At 40.9% G+C, this 24,267-nt stretch overlaps 2 protein-coding genes across 2 annotated transcripts; one reads left to right on the plus strand and one right to left on the minus strand.

Annotated features, from left to right (window-relative positions):
• Positions 1 to 562: 562 nt before the first annotated feature.
• On the plus strand, positions 563 to 16,835 carry LOC137267693 (uncharacterized transporter slc-17.2-like). Its single transcript, XM_067802159.1, has 11 exons — positions 563 to 572; positions 3,171 to 3,463; positions 5,204 to 5,443; positions 6,796 to 6,883; positions 7,965 to 8,060; positions 8,757 to 8,890; positions 9,169 to 9,318; positions 10,270 to 10,396; positions 11,586 to 11,736; positions 14,455 to 14,545; positions 16,191 to 16,835. Exons 1-11 carry the CDS (start codon positions 563 to 565, stop codon positions 16,392 to 16,394), a joined length of 1,584 nt encoding a protein of 527 aa, XP_067658260.1. The 3' UTR covers positions 16,395 to 16,835.
• Positions 16,836 to 22,954: 6,119 nt separating this feature from the next.
• LOC137267694 (uncharacterized) lies at positions 22,955 to 23,912 on the minus strand. The gene is made up of 2 exons (XM_067802160.1): positions 23,907 to 23,912; positions 22,955 to 23,554 (listed from the first exon to the last, which is right to left on the minus strand). Exons 1-2 carry the CDS (start codon positions 23,910 to 23,912, stop codon positions 22,955 to 22,957), a joined length of 606 nt encoding a protein of 201 aa, XP_067658261.1.
• Positions 23,913 to 24,267: the final 355 nt, after the last annotated feature.

The raw sequence follows: 24,267 nt of genomic DNA on the forward strand, positions 1-24,267 counted from the left end.
GCATTTTCAATATGGCCGACACATTTTGCCTCTCTAAATATCGTCAGCGCTATCGTCAGTAATAAAGAGGGAGTAAGTTCTGTTTCATGCTGTATTCCATCAATATTACAACAACTTCTTAACTTGTTGAACGAGGGGTCATGTCCAATGAAGACCGGTGGTGTAATGTAATTACGAAGTCGAAAATGGCAGTACGGGTAGCCGAATGCCTAAAGCGTTCGCTCTTCACCTCGAAGAGCCGGGTTCGAATCCCCGCTAGGGTAGTGTGTGAAGACCATTTCTGGTGTTCCCCGCTAAGATATTGCTGATATTGCTAAATGCGGCGTAAAACTGTACTCACTTATGTCTAAACGAGGGTGCTATCAGCCCAGATCTAATTCGGAACTAATGTCAGTTGAAATCTTTTCACGTCGCGTCATGACAAATCACATATTCGTATTATGGCCTCTCACGGACTGTACTACATCCACGTGTCAATCCGCCACACCTTCAAACGCTTCGGTACACCGTTACCGATTAAATCGAGGGATGACGTCACGAAGGAAGTGTCACCCGAGACAGAATGGCAGAAGGTGGGCGGTTATTTTTCAGAGCGTTTAATATCTGTTGATACTTTTAGTGGTTGCGAAATTTACAGTCATTTTGTAAATGAAGAGAAACGTGATTCTAAATGATTGAGTTTGTTTTTGAAAAATAGAAGTGTTTTCCTTCTGTTGCCTGTGAATTACATGATGTATACCAAATTGTGGGAGGAAAACATGGCATTCGTTCTGGATGCTGCTCTGGTATCCTAGATTTTGATATTTTCTAGTTATGTTTATTTTGAAGTTTGCTAACCATTGTGTGAGTTTTCAGGAAGGTTCGTGTACAAATTGTGATCATTCATAGGGACGTCAGGTTTGTCTCACGATTAAACGGGATCGAGTGGTCAGGCTCGCTGCTGACATGGTTTACACGTCATGGGTTCCAAATTACGCAGATCGATGCTCATGCTGTTGATCACTTAATTGTCTGGTCCAGACTCGATTATTTACAGACCGCCGCCATATACTTGTAGCCAGATTAGTGCGGGTGCGGGTTAAAACTGAAGTCACTCACACACTCATTATAATAAGCGTTTGGTCAGTCAAAGGGTTGATGTCATGTACATTACTCTGTAGGGGTACAACTGCTAGCTGTTTAAGTCACTGAATCTGACCACCATTATTCTAAGCAAACAAGCCTAAACATGGAATTACGCGATTTGTTTGTTTCCTGGTTAACACCGTATTCGGTCATATCTCAGCTGAATGGAGGCGGTCTGCAAATAATCGACAGTCCAGTGATCAACATCATGAACATCGATGCACAAAGTGTCGTATCGGTTCCTCAAATGAAACAGCCGGTCCTCTTCTAGATAGTGACCTTCAGTATGCTATGATGTATTTCAGTTGCAGTCGTCGTGTATATCCTGTTACCAAATTAACTGTCATACGTAGGGGTGACCTTCCGGATCCTCGGCCAGGCTGGTTATAATTATAACGACTGACCTGGTGAACTGGTTATAACGAGTCATCTTATCCCAAGTGCGTAGTTCAACGCTGACACACAAGTCACGATTCAAATAAAAGATGTTTATGCATTTGTTGTCCAATTTACTTTACCTGTTTAAAGGTGCTAATCAGCACACGAAGCTGAAAAAAGTGTTCTTGACCCTAAAAATTTAAAAACAAAATGGCCACCAAAATTGTTGTATCTCAATGACTGTATCCCTGTTTCTTGTTTCTTAAAGTTTGGAAACTCCTGTTTCTAAGACATTAAAGGAGTTACCATGAATAAAAAAGATTCCACGCTGAAAATATTATGTTTTTTTTTTACCCTCACAATTGAAAAACAAAATGGACGCCATTATTGCGTCAGGTGGGTATGCACGGTAGATTGCCACCTGAAACTAACCAAGAGAAAAAGACAGAAACGCGTTGACGAAAAATCTTTTGCGATAATGTAGTCATTTCAAACACGTATAACTCATCCAAAAATAGACTTAAGTGCATGAAATTTTACATCAGTTCAGAAGTTGATACTTTTAGATATCGGAGACTTTGAGCGCGATGATGACGACGCAGCATGACCCAAACGTCGGGTTTCCTGGCTCTCAGACCAATCTCTTTTAAACTGGTCCGTACAGTTTTCCCGGATATCTGATGTCCAGGCACCCTGGCGGCTGTGCCTTCACTAGTGGCGGTACGATCACGCAGCTGATGTAACTCGAGGTCTGCCTGTACAGGGACGGTCATTTGTTATACTTGTTTGGTTGCAACGAGCTGCAAAACGTGATATCTTGCTCAGACGCCTGGCAACAGAAGATTGGTAATATACAGCACGCACTCTTTAAATGGTGATGTTCCGTGTCAAGACGTGACGTAGTGATTTGACCTTGAAACTGTTTCAAAACAGATGCCAATTTCTGAAAGTAATCTAGACATTTATTGCCAGACAGTGAATGCTCTTTGCTGCAGAATTTCAACTGGAAGGTGATTTCTGTTGCGTTGTGGCGATGCCTTTCTAGTTCTTGTAAGAAATCTCATCAGTATCAATATTTTCAGGTAAAACCGATTTTTTGCACGTGTGCAGTTGTGTATAATCATGACACCAACACTTTTGTTACATATGTTGACGATAAATAGGTGAGGTCAAACGATTAATAGGGCTTTGGGGGTGTGTGTGTGTGTGTGTGTATTTTCTGAAAACTATAGGGCGCAAAAGGAACACACTTGAAAAATCGGTTCAGTCAAATAATTACAAACGTTATCGAAATGTTATCAAGCTGAAAACAGTCGCAAAAACACTGCAAAACAAAACAAAACAGCGACACTCGTAAACAATGACCCAAGAATATCCGGGTTAGAATTTTATGCGGTAACCCATGCATGTCGTAAGAGGCGACTAACTAGACTGGTTGGCCAGGCTCGCTTCGTGGTTGACACATGTATCCCGATTCCGAAGATCAGTGCGCATACTGATGATCACGGGTGTGTCTGGTCCAGATTTGAGTGTTTGCAGACCGCCGCCATATAACTGGTATACTGCTGAATGCTACATGAATCAGCAAACCAAACTGTATCAAACATATCATCAAATTTGTATATTCAAGTTTTATCTATGCTGGAATCACAATATCATTTTTTCAGTTAATGGATCAACACCTACGGGATACCAAGATGAACCACTCCCCGAAAATTACCCAACCATGGTTCAGAAATACACGTCCTGCAGATGGCGCCTCGGATACATGGTGACTCTCGGTATCGTTTCTGTACAGTGCCTGAAAAACTGCATGTCATTCGCTATCGTGTGCATGACAAGGGGAGTAACTCTTGACAAGGGAGAGCACTCTAACCTAAGCAACGCTGGCACCAATGACACGTCACCATTCTCAGACTCGGGAAGCAGGGAACGGTTGAATTATTCAGTTGCGGGAGAGGTATGTTGCCACAGACGTTGATAATGATTATTGCATATCTTAAGATGAAAAGTACGTTTTTACAACCATGTCAGTATTTTGGCGTAGTGGTCAAAGCGTTCGCTTGCCTCGCTGAGGGGTTCAAATCCCCTCATGGGTTAAATTTAGGAAGTCAATTTCTGGCATCGTGATGTTGGTGGATAGTTGCGAAAACGGCGCAAAACACAACTCACGTTAGTGTGAACCGTATCCCGCCATCAACATCGGGTGAGTCACATTGTATTCTGTTGGGAATCGAACACGGTGTTTCGGTACATCCACTTGGCTAACATTTGTATTTTGCTTGCACGAAAGCGCATCGTTTAGCTTGTGCTAAATGTCCGAAATGATATTAGTTAACTTTTAATGAACGTGTTTTTTTCACCTCGATATCACTTTATTTTTAATCTGCGTTAAACCTTTTTCAATAGACCTTGCGTGTATCTTCGTAGAATTATATCTTTCATGTACAATTTTGAATATTTCAGAAAAGAAATGATCACGTATACAAGCCGGGCAACCAACAACAACATTCTTTTCAAAGAAAAGATATAAAACTAAATTTAAATCACTCTAAAGTGATGTTAGAAATATTTTTCGTTCCTCAGTTCGCTCCCGTAGTGAATAATCACAGTTCTGGCACAGTCTTGTGTTGCATAAAATAATGCCCTTCATTGTTGGTATTTGGACTGTAACGATGCATTGGAGTATCGATGGATCGCGGTTGGTGAGCAATTAAATGGATGGTAGAAACTAAAATCCATCGATTGATGCATCGATATTATGTGTGACTATATAGTTTACTAACTGACTTCTGTTGATACATGCTCAGTGCAAAATACAGGGAGTACCTGATTCATTCAATCGGATTTAGCGTTTCCGCCCGTTACCTCTTAAACAAACAAAACTGTATATTCTTTTGGGAAATAAATAAATAAATAAATAAATAAATGAATGAATGAATGAATGAATGAATGAATGAATGAATGAATACAGTACTATTGCAGCAGTTTGTGGCAATAGATTCTCGTTATTGCCATCGCAATAGTTGCTTTCCCATCAATAGTCACTCCTAGTTGGTATTGTATAACAACTAAAACGCTGATCTGACCTGCCGTAGCAATACTGCACAATATTCTTGTCCGCAAACTGTTAAAGTCTTCAAATGTGAGGGCACTATTTAACAAGGACACAAATCTGACACAAAGTATCTTCGAGCTGGTATTAAGTAAAATAACTGCAAGTACTTTACACTATTTAGAACGTTTTCAACACGCATCTGAATCGTCACAGCAATATTGCTGTACGTTGTTCAGGTCCAGAAACTGCTACATATACTGAACAGCAAAAGAAACGCAAGTTTCGAAAAAATGAAAGTAAGCGTTTCATGTTTATGTTTTCGATTTTTAAAAAACGAGAAAAAGCAGAGTTACGTTTCTTTTGCTGTTCAATATATTTTAAGCGTACAGCTCGCTTTTCAGCATGGATACCTCGCGTAGGCACATTGCACTGGACAATACATAGAAGGTGAGAATCTCTCCGTTTCCAGAGCGGCGGGTAGCCTAGTGGTGAAAGCGTTGGCTCATGACGGCGAAGACCCGAGTTCGATTTCTTCATGTGTACAACGTGTGAAGCCCATTTCTGGCGTCCCTGTCATTACATTGCAGGAATTTTGCTAAAAGCGGAGCAGACCCATACTCCCCGCTCTTTAATTGTATCCAGGTGACCACAGCAGAATTCGACTACAGCAGCGAAATGGAAGGTCTTCTCATATCGTCAACCTACTACGTTGGTGTTATTTCGCCGATATTTGGCAGTCTGGCTTCTCGAAGATTTGGTGCTAAGAGGGTTATACTTGCGAGTGTTGTGTTGGGTGGCGTCGCGACGATTGCCATTCCGGCAGCAGCAAGAAGTCATGCGTACCTGGCTGTCTTGTGTCGTGTGGCTCTCGGATTTGCAGTCGTGAGTACGCCCTGTCCGTTGTAAATGTTTTGATAGAGGCAAATTTAAACTGATATTCGGTGTAAGAACAAAGGCCAACGGTCATGTGTGCTTCAAGATAATGGATCAGTTTTCGGGCTTTTGTTTGTTTTTGGTTGGATGGCAAAAGACGGGAAATCCATTGAATCAAAATACATAGTAACATAAACAGGGAATCTCACAGTGCCTTCTCATATCAGTGATATCAACATGAGTTGCTGAAGATGGGATTCTATTTAACATCAACGATTACTCATTAGTTTTTAATGAAAAATGTACAGCTCTGAACTCGCCCTGCCATTAGACTTGCAGTGGAGCAGTCATAGTTTTATGACGTCATCAAGTTTTTGACGTCATGGCAGCGTCATGTCATCAGGGTGTTGACATAGCATTGGGTCGTGTAGTTGATGATGTCAAAGCATTGTGATCTCATTATTCAATTGTGCAAGATCTACAGATATCGTTTGATCTCACACAGGCAATATTTCCTGTGGTGATAGTTTCTTCACAGTTTTAGGTAAATAGATATACTTAACAACTTCCCCGCGTATTATCATTTTTATTAAACGAGTTAATGATTCGGCATCTTTCACTTTCTTAGCGACTTTAGTATTCTGGGCCCTTATTCTCGAAACGTTCGTAGCCCTAGGAATTCTTAACTTTGATCGTAGCCAATGTGTTAAGAATGGGCTTAAGAAGTTCGTAGGGCTACGAACGTTTCGAGAATAGCTAGTCGGTTTATTACTCTCCAATACAAACTGATTCTCAGCTCTCCGTGTGCTCAGCAAGGTCTAATACCATTGTGACAGAGGTATTAATTAGCTTTGCGACTTCATAACTGTAAATCGTTATGACTTCATACGTCCAGCGGTATTAAACATTACGTGAAACATTACACTGCAGTGTCTTCCACGGGCGAGTAATAGTAAATATTATGTTCAGGGATGCTCTCATTCATATAGAAGTTGCAAACCAGAATGCAAAATCAACAAAGCGTTGATGATAACAGATCAGTGTGATCAAAGAATGGATTGTATAGACACGGTGTTGATCATCAAATGAATAACCACTTCCTTTGAAATACACGGGCCAAAACAATTTCCAGTGAAAAATAGCAGAACTTCCTTAAGACGAATGAATTCATTTTATCATCAGTTCCCAATTGCGTAGGTCGATGCTCATGCTGTTGATCACTTGAGTGACTGATCCAGATTCGATTTTTTACAAACCGACGCCATATTGCTGGTATATTGCTGAGTGCAGCGTAACATTAAACTCACTCATTCTTCAGTTCAATTTGTTTTTGTGTGTTTGTTATATTGTATGTTATATAGAACAGCGTGATGCCAGTATCAGTCGATGTGTGGCTGTATTGGGCTCCCATACATGAGAAGGCACAGCTGGTCACCTATACTTTTACTGGTAAGTGACTGAGGGATGCCAAGAAGTCTTCAGCAACCAATGCTTGATGTAAGGGGCAAGTTACGGGATCGGGTGGTCAAGTTCGTATCCTAACAGCTCATGCCGTTGATCACTGGACTGTCTCGTTGTCTGGTCCAGACGCGATTTAAGCTGGAATATTGCCAGGTGTGCAAACACGTGTATAGCCTGTAAACAACATCCAAGCCAAACCATCATTGGGTAATCCAAATGATAGCCCACACGGGGTCTTCTGCTGATTTGATTTGGCATATATGATGTCACACATTATCACGTCTCATGACCACCAATCTACGCAACTGGGATACGATGACGTGTGTCAACCAAGGTAGCAAGCCTGACCACCCGATCCCATTTGTAGGCTCTAACGACAAGCATGGGTTACTGAGGTCCATAATTATCTAACCGCGGTTTTTCACGGGTCTTTGTCAGCACGAGTTCCCATACTATGTATGCCAATGCTATGTACAGTGTGAGTGTCAATATGCATTTAGAATTCAAAGCAATTATGCTGGTCTTTAAAGGTGACTAACTGGATCGGGTAGTCAGATTCACTGACATGGGTACATAATCGTCGCATCCTAGTTTAGTAGGATCTTATGACTTATGACTTCAGTCACTGGATCGTCTGGTCCAGACTCGATAATTACAGGCCGCCGGAGTACACATATAGAGGAAGACATGGCTTATGAAGTTAGAAATGAACATGCGAGGTTTCATTGTAATTGAATTACCACGCTCAATTTAGAAATGAAATGCAAAATTTAATATTATTTGCTCTCCAAGAGAGAGTGAGTTTAGTTTTAAGCGGCTGTTAAAATATTCCAGCAATATCACGACGGGGACACTCATGCACTCATGTACCCATGCAGTAAATTGAACCCAGGCCTTCCGCATGACGAGCCAACGCATTCACCATCAGGCTACCCTACCGCCCGGGCACTCTAGGAAATTAGTTGAATTATTTTGTGTTCACTCAGGCTTTTACGCTGCACTGAAAGTTTGTTTGAAGTCTGTTTATTTGCCATAGAAACATTATCTTACACGCCTTTATCACTTCCAGGCTACAACATAGCAAACATAGTGACGTTTTTCATCTGTGGCTACCTCTGCCTCATCCCAGTAGACAACGGTTGGCCGTTCATCTTCTACGTGTTTGGTGAGGAGGTTCACTTTCAGCAGACAAATATATAAATGCACTTCACTGGTGTGGGAGGTTTGTCGTCTAGGATTGCAAGAGGACACGTTAGCGCCTGGACGATTTGTGCCTCTGTATAATTCCACTTTAAAAGGATTCCACATTGCCGCATGAATGTCAGAACAAGAACATCCACATTGCCGCATGAATATCAGAACAAGAACATCCACATTGCCGCATGAATATCAGAACAAGAACATCCACATTGCCGCATGAATATCAGAACAAGAACAATAACTCCTTATATTCCACTTGAAGCATGTTATTTTGCTGTGATTGTTTTAGTCTTTAATTATTATTTGAAAGAATTAAACCTCTTTGATGCAAGTGAAAGAAGGTGACGAAAATAAGTCATAAATGATTTAAGCACGGGTTTTTACTTTGTCAAAGCACTGCAATTATTACGCGCGTGTTGATTGGTTTCGCACATAACAAGCATCGAGAAGGGGGACCTGTCTTCTTGGAGTTTACGAACAAGGGAGTTGACGTCCATACATGGCCACCTTTTATGGTTATATATAGTTATCGTAAAATCCATGATAACCTAAATGTGTTTGGTAGCAATATGAGACTGTTCTCGCAAACATTGGTGAAATGATGATATCTATATTTAACCCAATCATGCACTCAGTGACGCTGCTTCCTTTATGCCTGCAGGTGGCTACGCGATCATCTGGGGTCTCATGTGGATGTACCTGGCTTATGACAAACCGGAAATGCATCCAAATATAACTCATTTCGAGAAGATGTACATCTTACAACACAGAACAAACGTCGACTTGGACCTTAAGGTTTTTGCTTTTAGTAATACCCGGTACAAATTAAACGCCACTCACCAGAAGGAGTTGGGTTATGCTCCGTTTTAGCTGTAATCCAGATACATCACGGAGTTTCTGGTTTCTGTGGGAGAACAAACTGGAGTAATAGATCTCCACGTTTGTGACATATACGAGCAAACGCAGGAATATTACAATGTCATGCAAATGGCGATATTCCGTTGCATGGCTTCGTGTGAATGTACAATACCTAACCTTGAAATTAATGTATTTTCGACACATGTATTTTCCAGAGAAAACATGTCCCTTGGAAAGACATGTTTAGGAGTAAACCGGTTTGGGCGTTTCTCATCGTCATGTTTCTGCACACGTGCAACAGCAGTTTTTTTAGCAGTTACCTCCCTTTGTATATGGCAACGGCGCTGAATTTTGATGTAGAAGAGGTAAGCAGACTAAATTATCGTTGGTACATTGCTTGAAAACTACATGCGGTACGATTGTCATTTTGGGACCTTACAGCGGCACTGGTGGCTATTGGAAAGACGCTGCATTTCAGTAAGGAGAGCTAAGGCCTTAAGCATCCAGGATCTCGCAGACATTAAGCTGCCCTGTAAACTTAGTGGTGGGAATTTGGTGAAATCTCACAATTGATGACTCGTTTAATGCCATCAAAATTTGTTAGCGTCATTTTTTTAGGTTTCCCTCATAAAGTTGTTATTGGAGATACGTATAAAGAACAAGCATTTGGTTCTGTGGGTTTTTGTTTTTTAGAAACCCGCACAAATTGCATTATCAATTTTCACATTCGATGCGAAATGACGCATTATGCTACGTTGAAGTGACAAATATATCATAATCACAAACTACCCAAAGACTTCAAGAAATATTCAGTCATTAAGTTTCAGCAAGTGAAGTGCGTTTTCTAAGAATGAAACACATTTTCAAGCCCTTACTACGTCCTAGGTTTGTTCCATCGTCAGGTATTTCAGACTTTGTCACAGTGGTTCCAAAATCGACTGTGTTCGATTATGAGAAAATATGATCGATTGCTTGGATTTTTTACCTCTGCGACGTATCCTCGATTATTTCAAATAAGTGATCGGAACACCACTAATGGGAACGAGAGTCATCATCTAGAAATGGCTCCCCCTTCGTTTGGGCCAGCCATTACTTTGAAGCGTTTTCGCTTTTGTTCTTGATACAGCTAAGACAAAATTATAATATTCCGTCAAAGAATAACCAAAAATGTTCAGTTTTATGGGTTTTCTTCCATGTCAAAAAACAACAACAACAACGACAACAAAGAAATAAGACATGAGATATGAAAGATCACAAAATCTCGATTGAATTGGTACACTTCTTTTTAACTCCCTTTTGGGGGTGTCTGTCTACAGAACGGCGTGCTCTCTTCAATGCCTTATGTTACTCGGGTGCTAGGGACTTTGGCCTGGAGCAACGTCAGCTTGCTGCTTATGAAACGGTTGTCCGTCACCCACACTCGGAAACTCACTCAGACAATCGGTACGTCGTAAGTTCTCACATAACAACGCAACGAACCGTCGTGACACCAAAGTGTATCATATTCCAGCTGAGCTTTGAACCATGATTAGTATGGAATGATGATATGAAGGGCATTGTTATCGTTTTCAAAACCAAGCAAAACGTGTCAGTTACCAAAGCGCGGTGATACGACATTAACAATGCCATTCGCTTGTCATTTATTGCCATGAATTTTATGATTTGTGCTAGTATGTATTAGATAACTGGAACCGCTTCACTGATTATTGCTATTATCCAGTCATTGTACAGTTGCAGTAAGTCGTTGATTACTGTCCGAACTTGACTGACTATTGTTATTGTTTCATATGTTATTGCCATTACTTCATTTACTGTTGCGAGAATGTCATTTATTATTCTATATCGTCACTGATTATTGCCAGTACTTTATTGATTATTGTCATTCTATCACTGATTATTGCCATTACTTTATTGATTTTTGTCATTCAGTTACTGATTAGCCATTACATTTTTATATTTGTCATTCAATCACAGATTATTGCCATTACTGTATTGATCATTGTCATTCAGTCACTGATTATTGCCAATATTTTATTGATTATTGTCATTCAATCACTGATTATTGCCATTACTTTATTGATTATTTTCATTCAATCACTGATTATTGCCAATACTGCATTGATATTTGTCCTTCAATCACTGATTATTGCAATTACTTTATTGTCAATGATTATTGTCATTCAACCACTGATTATTGTTGTAACTACATTGAAAATGGTAGGCTTAGTTGTCCAAGATGCTGCTATGGTATGTTGTATCCCTTGTTATGGGTTCGAATCCCGGATTGTGTTTATTGGGTTTGTGGTTTGTCATCACTTGTCCCAAGCATGAGACCTGCATTATTTCTATCAGTCTTCCTACACGAGGCTGACACGCTTGAAGTACCTGACATATAGTACAAACGGCGGTAAAACTCACTCACTCACTTAGTGTTGCCGGGGCGGTTTAACCTTGTGGTTAAAGCGTTCGATCATCGCACTGAAGACCCGGGTTCGATTCCCCACATGGGTACAATGCGTGAAGCCCATTTCTGGTGTCCCCCGTCGAGATATTGCTGGAATATTGCTTAAAGCGGCGTAATACCAAACTTAGTCACTGAATATTGTGGCATTACTTCATGGATTATTACCAGGGTTTGCGGTGTCAACTGCGCTGACCATTGGTCTGTGCTTTGTGGGGGATGGTCAGGAGTACATCGCTGTTGCCATCATCGCATTAGCTATGCCGTTCCAGTCCGTCACTGCCGCTGCCAGTTTGGTGAGCCCTGTGGATATAGCGCCACAGTACGTCAGATCATATCTTCTTGCAGGAAAGAAAGGCTAATTAGGGGATAAATGTACTGTGTGTGACGAATTGGAATCGGCGAGGCGTAAGCGCGATACAACTAGATTACCGGCTACATAACCACCGGTATGCGTCCCCAATTCGTCAAACACAGTACAGTTATCCTCATTCCACAGTTATCCTCATTCCACAGTTATCCTCATTCTACAGTTATCTTTATTCCAAGTTATCCTCATTCCACAGTTATCCTCATTCCACAGTTATCCTCGAGCTCATTCTACAGTTATCCTCATTCTAATTCAACTCGTTTTACGCTGTTTGTTTTCATGAACAAAATTCGTTAACTGAACCATTTCAACGTCCCTGTAGGTCAAAGGTTAAGCATACCACTCCTAACACCATTGCCAGGAAAAGTAGTTCTTTTTTCCAAACTTCAACACTTTTGTTATGTGCACACTGATTAAATATGACAATAATGAGTAAGTCATAGTGTTATAGCTAAAATGTATGAAACTTTCAGGAAATCGACCTCTAGTTATCATAAAAGTGCAGGCAGTGATAACTGAAAGCTAATTCTTTTAACGTCGAGCGATTAACAGTTCATAGTGACGTCATCAGTGTTGGGTGCGAGTTGTTTGAAGGAAACTTACAATTTAATTATGATACTGTTTTGCCTTTCTTAAGCAGAAATTCCTCCCATTTTGCTATAATAAGGAAGTTAATTAAAGACCTGGAAATGATAATAGGATCGGGTGGTCAAGTTCGACGACTTGGTTGACATGTCACGGTATCCCAGTTAGGTAGGTCGCTGCTCATGATGTTGATCACTGGATTGTCCTATCCAGACGATTTACTCCCACTATGTCAGTTTCTTTGTTGGGGGATTGATTTAAATCAACAATGAGGGGATTAATTAGGATTAATTAACGATTAGCAGAAGATTAAAACAGTATACTTAAAGACAGTTTATTTCAATATTTTATTCCATTTCACCTTCACATGATACATTGTGATATAACTGTAACATCAGTAATGTACAAGCACTACCTCTGATATTTGTAACATCAGTAATGTACAAGCACTACCTCTGATATTTGTAGCATCAGTAATGTACAAGCACTACCTCTGATATTTGTAACATCAGTAATGTACAAGCACTACCTCTGATATTTGTAACATCAGTAATGTACAAGCACTACCTCATATATCTGTAGCATCAGTAATGTACAAGCACTACCTCTGATATTTGTAACATCAGTAATGTACAAGCACTACCTCTGATATTTGTAGCATCAGTAATGTACAAGCACTACCTCTGATATTTGTAACATCAGTAATGTACAAGCACTACCTCTGATATTTGTAACATCAGTAATGTACAAGCACTACCTCTGATATTTGTAACATCAGTAATGTACAAGCACTACCTCTGATATTTGAAACATCAGTAATGTACAAGCACTACCTCTGATATTTGTGACATCAGTAATGTACAAGCACTACCTCTGATATTTGTAACATCAGTAATGTACAAGCACTACCTCTGATATTTGTAACATCAGTAATGTACAAGCACTATCTCTGATATTTGTAGCATCAGTAATGTACAAGCACTACCTCTGATATTTGTAGCATCAGTAATGTACAAGCACTATCTCTGATATTTGTAGCATCAGTAATGTACAAGCACTACCTCTGATATTTGTAACATCAGTAATGTACAAGCACTATCTCTGATATTTGTAGCATCAGTAATGTACAAGCACTACCTCTGATATTTGTAGCATCAGTAATGTACAAGCACTATCTCTGATATTTGTAGCATCAGTAATGTACAAGCACTACCTCTGATATTTGTAGCATCAGTAATGTACAAGCACTATCTCTGATATTTGTAGCATCAGTAATGTACAAGCACTACCTCTAATATTTGTAACATCAGTAATGTACAAGCACTATCTCTGATATTTGTAGCATCAGTAATGTACAAGCACTACCTCTGATATTTGTAGCATCAGTAATGTACAAGCACTATCTCTGATATTTGTAGCATCAGTAATGTACAAGCACTACCTCTGATATTTGTAGCATCAGTAATGTACAAGCACTATCTCTGATATTTGTAGCATCAGTAATGTACAAGCACTAATCAAATATATAACACATTTCACCCATTTACAAGAACTGTTACATTTTAACACATTAACACGCCTTTCTATTTCATCTTTACCTTTATATGTAGAAGTAAACATTCCTTTACAAGTGGGAGACAGCATCCTTTCTTCGTCTTGACTTTGAACTTATGACCTCTATATACCAAACTCTGGCCACCACGACCATTTGGTATGACGCTAACATATACCTAAACGTTTGCCATCTTATATCTGACAGATGACTGTCGTTCCCAGTATATAATGGCCGCACGCCATGCATGGCCAGTCTGATGAAGACAATTAGGGTCGTTAATTGCAATCTGATATTTGTTATTTGACAAGGGATTAGAAACTGGCAAAGTGGAAGGACAGCGTCCACAGTCTTTACATACCGACGCCATATGTCTGGAATATTGCTGAGTAAATCTAAACTCAATCACTCTCTTCATCTCGCCACACCACTACGTTGCCTCAACCGCCATTGCGACCACACCTACCATCATCCAGACGATTCTGCTGGCTGCTTTGTCACACTGATGAGATCTCTCTTTGTTATATTCCCAGGTTCGCATCCTACATAGCAGCATTAGGAGAGGGATTAAGTTTCGCAGCGTACTCCATCGCCCCTCTCAGCGTGTCCTACATCGTCCCAGACGTAAGCACAATGGTGACTTGGGTTCGAGTCTACACCACCTGTTCTTCACAACCATTCTTGATGTTCAACACCACATAGGCTGTTTTCCAATTTTAATGGTGTCCATTTTGGCTGTCAAACCTGTTTCTCTCGGCAACGATCCACAAAATGTTTGTAGCGCAACCACATTCGTAAGCCTGTCATAAACTATGGAGTTACGACAAGTCGTAACATTATGGGTGCGTTGTGAATGGGGACACTGTAATATAAGTAGAACACTGTTCCAAGAGTCAGTGAGTGAGTTTAGTTTTACGCCGCACTTCGTTATATTCCAACTATATGGCGGCGGTCTGTAAATAATCGAGTATGGACTAACGGTATCGGATGGTCATCGAGCCTGGTCACCCGATACTCACATTTTGTATGTTTTGACAGAAGCTAAAGTCTTGAAACAGCGTCTATATAACCCCATGTAGCCTAAACATGCACAATATGTGAAATGGATTCATTTGATTATGTTGTAAAGACGTCGATTTCCCGGGGTTGTTTTCCGATTCGCGCCGAAAGATGTGTCAAGAAATTCTTCACATGTAAACAAACTATAATGTGTCATGACCAAATGATAAAGGGTCTGTAATCCATGATCATTCATCTTGTAAGACATCTTGATATTAGGAACATTTATTCTTGGACATATCTAAAATCTAAAGTTTTGACTCACTCTGTATCCAGCCCAAGTAAACATAGTCTCAATATTATTCGCGACACTCCTAGTCTAATTAACCCTAGCTGGAGGTCTTTCAGGTAACCTTTCAGACTGACCAATCAGAACACAGCTTACCAAATCGCGAAAGGTGACATTCACACATACCTTTTGAACTTTTACCTCGGAACGGTTTGTACCGGAACGATTCCGAATGCTATTTTCCGCTTCTGGGTGATGCATAAGGAGCACGCCACAATGTCAACAGTGAGTAAACAGTCCTTGAAAATAGCGTTTTTGTCAGTTTTCAGTGATGTCAGTTTGCGGATATATTAGCTAATGGTAACGATGTCATCAGAAAGCTTAAGCGTATGTACTGCAGGTCAATTATTCGTGTTTTATGCGGATTTTCTTTTGCTGATGGATCAGTGTCAGTGACTGAGGAATTTTGTGAATCCTATCAAACCCTATACAGTAGCCGTTGTCTGATTGGTTGAATCTGTTCGGCCGTCTCGCGTTTGACTGAACAGTCATAGGTCGCTCAAAGGTTACCTGACGCGACCTCCTTCTAGGGTTTGTTAGACTCCGTAGAGGAGTGTAACGAATAATTCTGGGACTAAAATTACGTGGACTGACTCTCTATCGCGATCGACAGTCCATGGAGGAAATGATAGTTGATGATGACCAACTGGCGTTGAACATGGACAGGGTTTGCCTCCAGTGGATCACGTTGGTCGCCAGGCAGTCCAGTGATCAAAATCATGAGCATCGGTTTACGCAGTTGAGATACGATGATATGTACCAACCAAGTCAGCGAGTGTTACCACTCGATCCCGTTAGTTGCCTCTTACGACATGCATTGCTTGCTGAAGACTAACCTAGATCTTCACGGGTCACTGATCAAAGAGGCTCACTGACACATACACATTTCTCCAGTTAACTGTATTTTACATTTTTTTTCAGAGGACTCGGGAACAATGGTCAGTTTTCTTCTTCATCAGCGCTGGTATCTACGTGGTTGCAGCTGTCGTTTTCATTATCTTTGGTAGTGGGAAGATTCAGCCATGGGCAGATAACTCCGCGGAAGAGCATACTGCCGAGCCCACTAAAAAATGTGAAATCAACAAAGCGTACATCAAAGATATTGATGAGCTGAAGTCAAACTGAAATACATATCGCCAACTTTTTTGTTTGATAACTCGAGTAATGCCGGAATTTACCGAATGCGAATACCATCGATAATGACGACTTGTTTCCGTCTTCACTCAAACTGGGTTTTAATACAAATGTGTACCATTTGACCAAGTCTCAATTATTGAAAACCTGTTGAATTTATCATTCGGGACAAATTCGGGTTATTCCGACAAACCGAACGCCACGCGTTTCCCTCTCGTGACGTATCTGGTCGACTGCAGAAGACTTTTCATTTGTGTATGTCCATATATAATACTGATTCCATATGCTATTTGAAACACATTAGACATAAGCTGATATATAAATGAACGGAGTTAAATACATCTTGGGTATTCTGTAGATTCAACCATATGTACAAGAACAGAAATATGATATTACTTGTGGATTACTGCACCAAAATACATGAAATTGGCCGGATATTCTGATTGGTTTGTTATTTTTGTGACACCAAGCATTCATCATTTGGTGAAAGATTTTGTTTTCTGTGAATGAGCCTTTCCAGATATATTTCTTCTCCTAGCCCTTCCAATACAATACAACACAACGCAACAAACATTGGATAAGTATGCTGTGCACTATCAAGAACTGATAACTGCTAGATTTTACATGCCCTTGATACACATGCCCCTTAAACGCTTCCATAGTTTCTGACTGATTCCAAGGTTCCAGCTTTTAAGGTCATACTTTCATACAAGAGCACCAAATATCGCGATATATTTTCATGAGCTTTACGCTGAGCAATAGTCTACCTATATGGCGGCGGTATGTAAATAATCAGGTCTGGAGAAGACAACCAAGTGATCAACATCTTGAGCACCGATCTACGCATTTGGAATACGATGACATTGGTCAACCAAGTCAGCAAGCCTGACCACCCGATCGCGTTAGTCGCCTCTTGCCACTAGCATGTGTTACTGAGAAGAACAGTTCTAACCCGGATCTTAATGGGTTCGTGGTGAAAGCATTCGCATGTCACACAGAAGGCCCGGGTGTCGATTCTCCACATGGGTATAAAAAGCCCACTTCAGTGTCACCCAGCGTGATATCGCTGGAATAATGCGTACATCGGCTTAAGATCATACCCATATACACCCCAGACAATAAAACCTGTACATGCATGTACGTGTCAGTTAAATTAACGTCTCAGTCCACCAGGTATACTATCTATCTTCAAATGCTTCATTCTTAAGTATTTTACTCTGAAATTACTTACATACTCACATTAACTTTAAATTGTGAGAGCGAATAACATGTTTCGTGTCTGATGCCAAAACATTACCAGAAGTTTGGGGAAAATTGTTCGATGCTTCCGTAAAATCCTTCGAGTGCACACAATATCCTGCACAGCCTCAGATTTTGATACCAAAAATGTCAAAACAATGAGCAGTATTCTGCAGATGACTGTCACGAGAAATCAAATTATAAGCTATCTGATTTAGCTAAAATAATGCGTAGAGCTTTATTCCACGTTCGCGTGTAACCGAAAGACCCGGGTTTGATTCCACGTATGGGAACAGTGTGTGAAGCCCATTTCTTTTTGCCCCCACTGTGGTATTGCTGGTATATTGTTGACAGCATCTTAAAAGCATCCTTAATGACCACTTTGAGCACCAATACTGTTCTTTACCCACGTTCCATACTCGATTGTCCAGGGATGAATGAGTGAGTGAATTTAATTTTACACCGCACACAGCAATTTTCCAGCTATGTGGTGGTGGTGTGTAAATAATCGACAAACAACATGACCATCGCTCTAAGCAACACTGATACAATGATATGTCAACCAAGTCAGCCATTTTAACCACCCGATACCCGATCCCGTCGCCTCTTACGACAAGCTCGAGTTTCTTGGGCATTTTACCGCCATATTGCTGTAACAATTACTTTGGAACCATTCGTAATTGTAATTTCGTTTCAGCATCGCCCTTGACAATCCCTACCATTCATACCACATGCTTGCACAGAAATTTACTCGCACTATTATGTAATGTGATTGGACAGCTGTTTGACTCGCTTTCGATTCAGGCTGTACATACCTCTACATATGTTCAATGCATTTTCGACAACCAAACGGAATAAGTGAAATTGAAGACACCTGTGTAAATACTTCGAGTTAACTGAGGTTCGACATAACTGGAAAATAATGACAATAGAATACGCCGGGCTCATGCTTTCACTTCGCGACAACCGAAAGTTCGCCAAATCAAAGTTCGGCAAAACGGTTTTCGACTGTAGAATACTTTCACTTGCTTTCTTTGTAAATGAAGGGCCTCGACGTCAGATTATCAGCGTAAGGAATATGGCGTAATTTGTTAGCGCACAGTAACATGCTTGTCCATGAACTCCACCCCGGCTGGTTGCCTCTCCGATTCCTATCGACTTAAATGCATAATCGACTTAAACGGTGCTCAGTGTCTCGTAGTAAGCGAATGGACGACAGTGAAGCAACATTCACTGGTGGTCTGTAAAGAATGAAAACACAGGAACATTTGTTTGAAAGAGTAAAACTGCCTTCACCGAATATTACTTCAGCTGAATGCTCAAAGTTAATTTACGTGTGTAGTAAATTACGTCACGGGTGCGCAGCTCACACCCCGATATAATGAGAAGCACATTTCTGGTGTCCCCTGTCGTGTTATTGCAGGAATATTGCTTAAAACGGCATAAAAATAAACTCGATTACACCCTTCACAGCCCAATAAACAACGGATATAATTCCAGTCCGCAAGGCGTTTGTGGGCGAGTGCGTGAGTGCGTTAGTTTTTTTTCAATCCGCCTTTAGCAATATCACCTCGGAGGGGAATCGAACCCGAGTTTCCGGTGTAACGAGCGAACGCTTCAACAACTAGGCCACCCTTCCCCGTTCGTAGCGCCTCGCCATTTGTAGGCCATTGGTAAATCATATTTACAAGAGACCGTAACATTACTAACACTTGGATCGTAGCCATGATTTGCAGAACATATTTGTCCGCTGCGCTACGTTTTTTCGTCCTCAAGCCAATAATTCATTCAGGTTATATCGCAAGTGAGGAAGATATCGGATAATATTAAATTTTCCAATTGGCTGAAAAACTCGAGCAAGAGAATGGTTTATACTGTCTAACTGTCTCTGAAAGACTATGACGTCCAGCACTGCGCATGCCTGTAATGCAAACGCCGCTTATTAAGCAAGTCAGTATTTTCTCATGATATTTCCGCTACGGTTGTGGATACTTTTCATTTTAAACAAAGCTATTTGTCTCTGTGAAATTGCACACTTTCAGAGACAAAGAGAAAGCGGAACCGTGGACATCTGAGTTAGATTTGGTCCTCAGCAACTCATGCTTCCTGTAAGAGCGACTTACGGGATCAGGTGATCTGGCTCGCTGACTCCGTTGACACATGTCATCGTATTCCAGTTCTGCAGATCAATGCTCATGCTTTTGATCACTGGACTGACTGTTCCAGATTCGATTATTTTGCCGATTGTTATGATAAATACAAAACAAACAAATATATCAATACTCACCTTTATACCGTCATATAACTGAGAACTTGATCTGTGCGGCGTCAAACAACAAACATTCTAAGCAAATATGAAGGCAATTGCAACCTTGAGAACAAAAACAGAACCATGAACAGGACGAATAGGAAATGATTGTTTCGAGATAAGTAAACCATGTAACACTCATCGTTAATGATCTTCGTTGTCCAACGCTGCTGCCGCTAATATATATTTCACTCACTCACACACACGAACTTTCAAAATACGCCTTGTCAACATCAAAAGAATGTTCTCCATATACCGACACCAATCACGCATGCTAAAGCAAGCACATTTCCTGTCAATTCTCGCACAATACATGACTAGCTGTTGACTGCTTTACCTTGCTTTCTCACATCGGAGTTCACACACTCGTGCAATTAGGGTCAAGCAAAACACCTTGTTGGCATATTTTCCACATTTTCGGGACAGATTTATAAATACACCCAACAGCCCGAAGAAATCTCTTTCACAGGATGCATATAACTCGGGCAAGCATGTGAAAATGACTATGTATAGTGATGTTTGGCTTTTATCTAGATATCACACAGTCTACTGCATTTTCCAAATTATGTTTTCCAACCGAAAAGACTCATAAATAGACGTTCATCTCTCATCAAAGACTTCGTCCAATTTTTACACATTAGGACCCTCACCATCAGGCAAAATTGGACAATATGCGATTATTCTTTATTGCCGTTCAAGTTAAAAAATTCAGACTTCATTAAGTCGTAAAATATATATAAATGTTGCTAACCGCCCATGAAAGTGAAAATTCCATACAACAAAAGTTCGTAAGAGCGAGTAGTGAAGTTAACATGGGTATATTTTCGTTATAAAAAAATTATTACGACTTTCTAACTAGTGTGTCAAAATTGTACACAATATCAGTAATGAACGAGGAGGCTTCATTATCAATTAAAGTTCGTGACTTGAGTTAGATCCCGGTACTTTCCCACGGACTTTTAAGGCGTCGCGTCGCTAAATTGATTTTTTTGAAGTGGAAAATAAGGTTCTTATATGTCTTCATGTTGAAAAAATATTGCCTAATCGTCCCAAGGTTCCACTGAAAACCTTTTGTGTCAGTTGGCGGACATTTTTTTTCCAAAAATGGTGCATGTATTTTGTATAGTGTTCATGCATATTTTTGTTGTTGTTGTTGAAGATATTTGCCCAAATAGTGACTTGCAGATCTCTATCTTTTCTGATATATGATTGGTGTGTTGTTATACTTTTATGATATCATATTATTAAAAAACTCCGATGTTTTAGCGTTGTGAAGCAACCCTTGCTTGCCACAAAAGGCGAGTATGCTTGTCGTAAGAGGCGACTAACGGGATCGGGTGGTCAGGCTCGCTGACTTGGTTGACACGTCATCGGTTCCCATTTGCGTAGATCGATGCTCATGTTGTTGATCACTGGATTGTCTGATCCAGACTCAATTATTTACAGACTGCCGCTATATGGCTGGAATATTGCTGAGGAGTGCGGCGTAAAACTAAACTCACTCACTCACTCGCGTTGTGAGTAAGTATGGTTTTATGCCGTTCTTAAGCAACATTCCAGCAATACCATCTCGGGAACTCAAGAACTGGACTTCACACATTGTACCCATGTGAAGAATCGAACCCGGGTCATCCGCTTGACGAGCGGACGCTTTTACTTTCGTGCTTCTGAGAGCACCGGTGTCTGTGATGTAAGTTTGCTCAATGAAGGCCCCCTTATTCTGTGTTTGACTGGTCTGCCTCATTTGTCTTATAGTGCCAGATGATTAATGTGCCTGTTTGTCTTTCAGTTTAGTTTTCCGACGCCTTTAGCAATGTACCAGCAATATCATGTGGAATCCCAGAAATGGGCTTCACACATTTTTTAATGTATGGAATCGAATTCGGGTCTTAGGTTTGACGAGCGAACTCTTTAAATACTAGGCTAACCTACTCCCCCAAACCCACCCCCCTCCCCCCGCCACACACACACACACACACACACACACACACACACACACACACACACACAAACACACAAACACACACACGCGCGCACACCACCCCGTATATATTCAGAATATAGGCGTTAGTCTACATTGCTGTCAAATTATGAGAGTGTTGGGACGCCTATGGACCATTCAACAATCACACTGAAAGCTATGACATACCAAATGAGACATCTTGTCTCTGGAATGTATTTAAGTAGACATCGACGAAATGAAACTGCCAACACATCTTAAAACCCTGTATAACACAAGTTCGATATTATCTGTCTCCCTACACCGACACAACACATTTATTATGATTGGCCCAGCAGTGAACAGATCTTCCACGGGGCCAACATGTCTATAAACAGTCATGTGTGGAGCTTGGAGCACATTAACACGTTACATTTCACCTCAGAATGCAAAAAGATACACGAATCAAGGATATTCGTCTTTCAGAGTGGGAATGATAAACTATTCATTTTTGTATCTCCTCAAAAGAACTTCTCCTTTCCAAATAAGAGATTTATTTTATGTAGTTACTGTTTTTAATCTAATAAACACGTGGCCCAAATTGTAATACTTTATACTTTTTTCACAAGTGAGCTCTGGCAGAGAAACGAGCACTGAAACATTTCAAAAGTCTTATAGACAATACCTGCCGTGCGTAATCCGTTTATGTGATTAAACGGTCTCTCTGTCTGTGTTGGCTTTGTCAGGCTACCCACAGTTTTGAATTCCATGATATCTACTTCCACATGAATTGGTCGTCAGTGTCAAGTGAACGTAATTATGACTCAATGTTAAGAGACTTTGAGATAGAAGTGTCCTGATCGTCGTCCTCTGTAGGTATACGATTGCACTCCATTTGTCATGCTGGGTGACTGTGACTGACAACTCTACACGCTAAATCTGAACCTTTTGTCCAGGGTTGTTTTTTATTACCTGGTGGAGGGATGAAAATTTAATAAATGTTGAATAGAATAAGTATTTATTGCGGTTAGCTCACCAGGGATGATGCACAAGCTGACTCCAAATTTAACTAAGGGAGTGGACGTTGACGGATAGGCTTCTACTGAGAGATGTGCTTCTGACGAACAGGCCTCTGCTGACGGACAGGTTTCTACTGACAGACGGGCTTCTACTGACGGACAGGTTTCTACTGACGGGCGGGCTTCTACTGACGGACAGGTTTCTACTGACGGGCGGGCTTCTACTGACGAGCAGGCCTCTACTGATGGACGGACTTCTACTGACGGACAGGCTTCTACTGACGGGCGGGCTTCTACTGACGAGCAGGCTTCTACTGATGGACGGACTTCTACTGACGGACAGGCTTCTACTGATGGACGGACTTCTACTGACGGACAGGCTCCTACTGATGGACGGACTTCTACTGACGGACAGGCTTCTACTGATGGACGGACTTCTACTGACGGGCGGGCTTCTACTGATGGACGGACTTCTACTGACGGACAGGCTTCTACTGATGGACGGACTTCTACTGACGGGCGGGCTTCTACTGATGGACGGACTTCTACTGACGGACAGGCTTCTACTGACGGACGGACTTATATTGACGAGCAGGCCTCTACTGGTGGGCTGGTTTCTTCTAACCGGGAAAGAGATGTGACACCCCTAGGGAAAGATGTCATATGCTATACAGGCCTTACACTGATATTTAGTTATTTCTGCTGTTATTATAATTACTACTACTACTACTACTACTGCTGCTGCTGCTGCTGCTGCTGCTGCTGCTGCCACTACCACTACCACTACCACTACCACTACCACTCCAACTACCACTACCACTACCACTACCACTACCGCTACCACTACTGCCACTACCACTACCACTACCACTACCACTACTACCACTACAACAACTGCTCATCCTTCAAATGCTACCACCACCATCACTTTTTTCTGGATGTATTGCCTTTTATCCACTCCAAAAAACTATTTTTTACCATTCTTATCAAATGCAAACCTGCATTATATTTCATAACAAATACTTTTCATTGTCCTCTAATTTCGTTTAAAACATGAAACAAAATCTAGAGATGGCATTAAACAATGTAATGGCGTGATGTGGCGATACAGAGATTTGAAGTGTCCCACTCTTATCCAAAAATAACTCGCAACTATTTCAAAAGCGCTTTTCTGGACTTGGTTGTGACTTTTCGTCAGCGTTAAATGTCACCTTAAATCACACAGAGAGATCAGCCTACCAATAAAACGCTGGTATAATGTACACGATTACTGTGGGATATACGATATCACTGAAGCTGGTAAATCTGGGAGGGGCAATAAATATTGCTGTGTGATCGTCACACTGTTGAAGGCTACTC

The sequence above is a fragment of the Haliotis asinina genome, chromosome 16 (genome assembly GCF_037392515.1).
Source record: "Haliotis asinina isolate JCU_RB_2024 chromosome 16, JCU_Hal_asi_v2, whole genome shotgun sequence".
NCBI lineage: Eukaryota > Metazoa > Mollusca > Gastropoda > Lepetellida > Haliotidae > Haliotis > Haliotis asinina.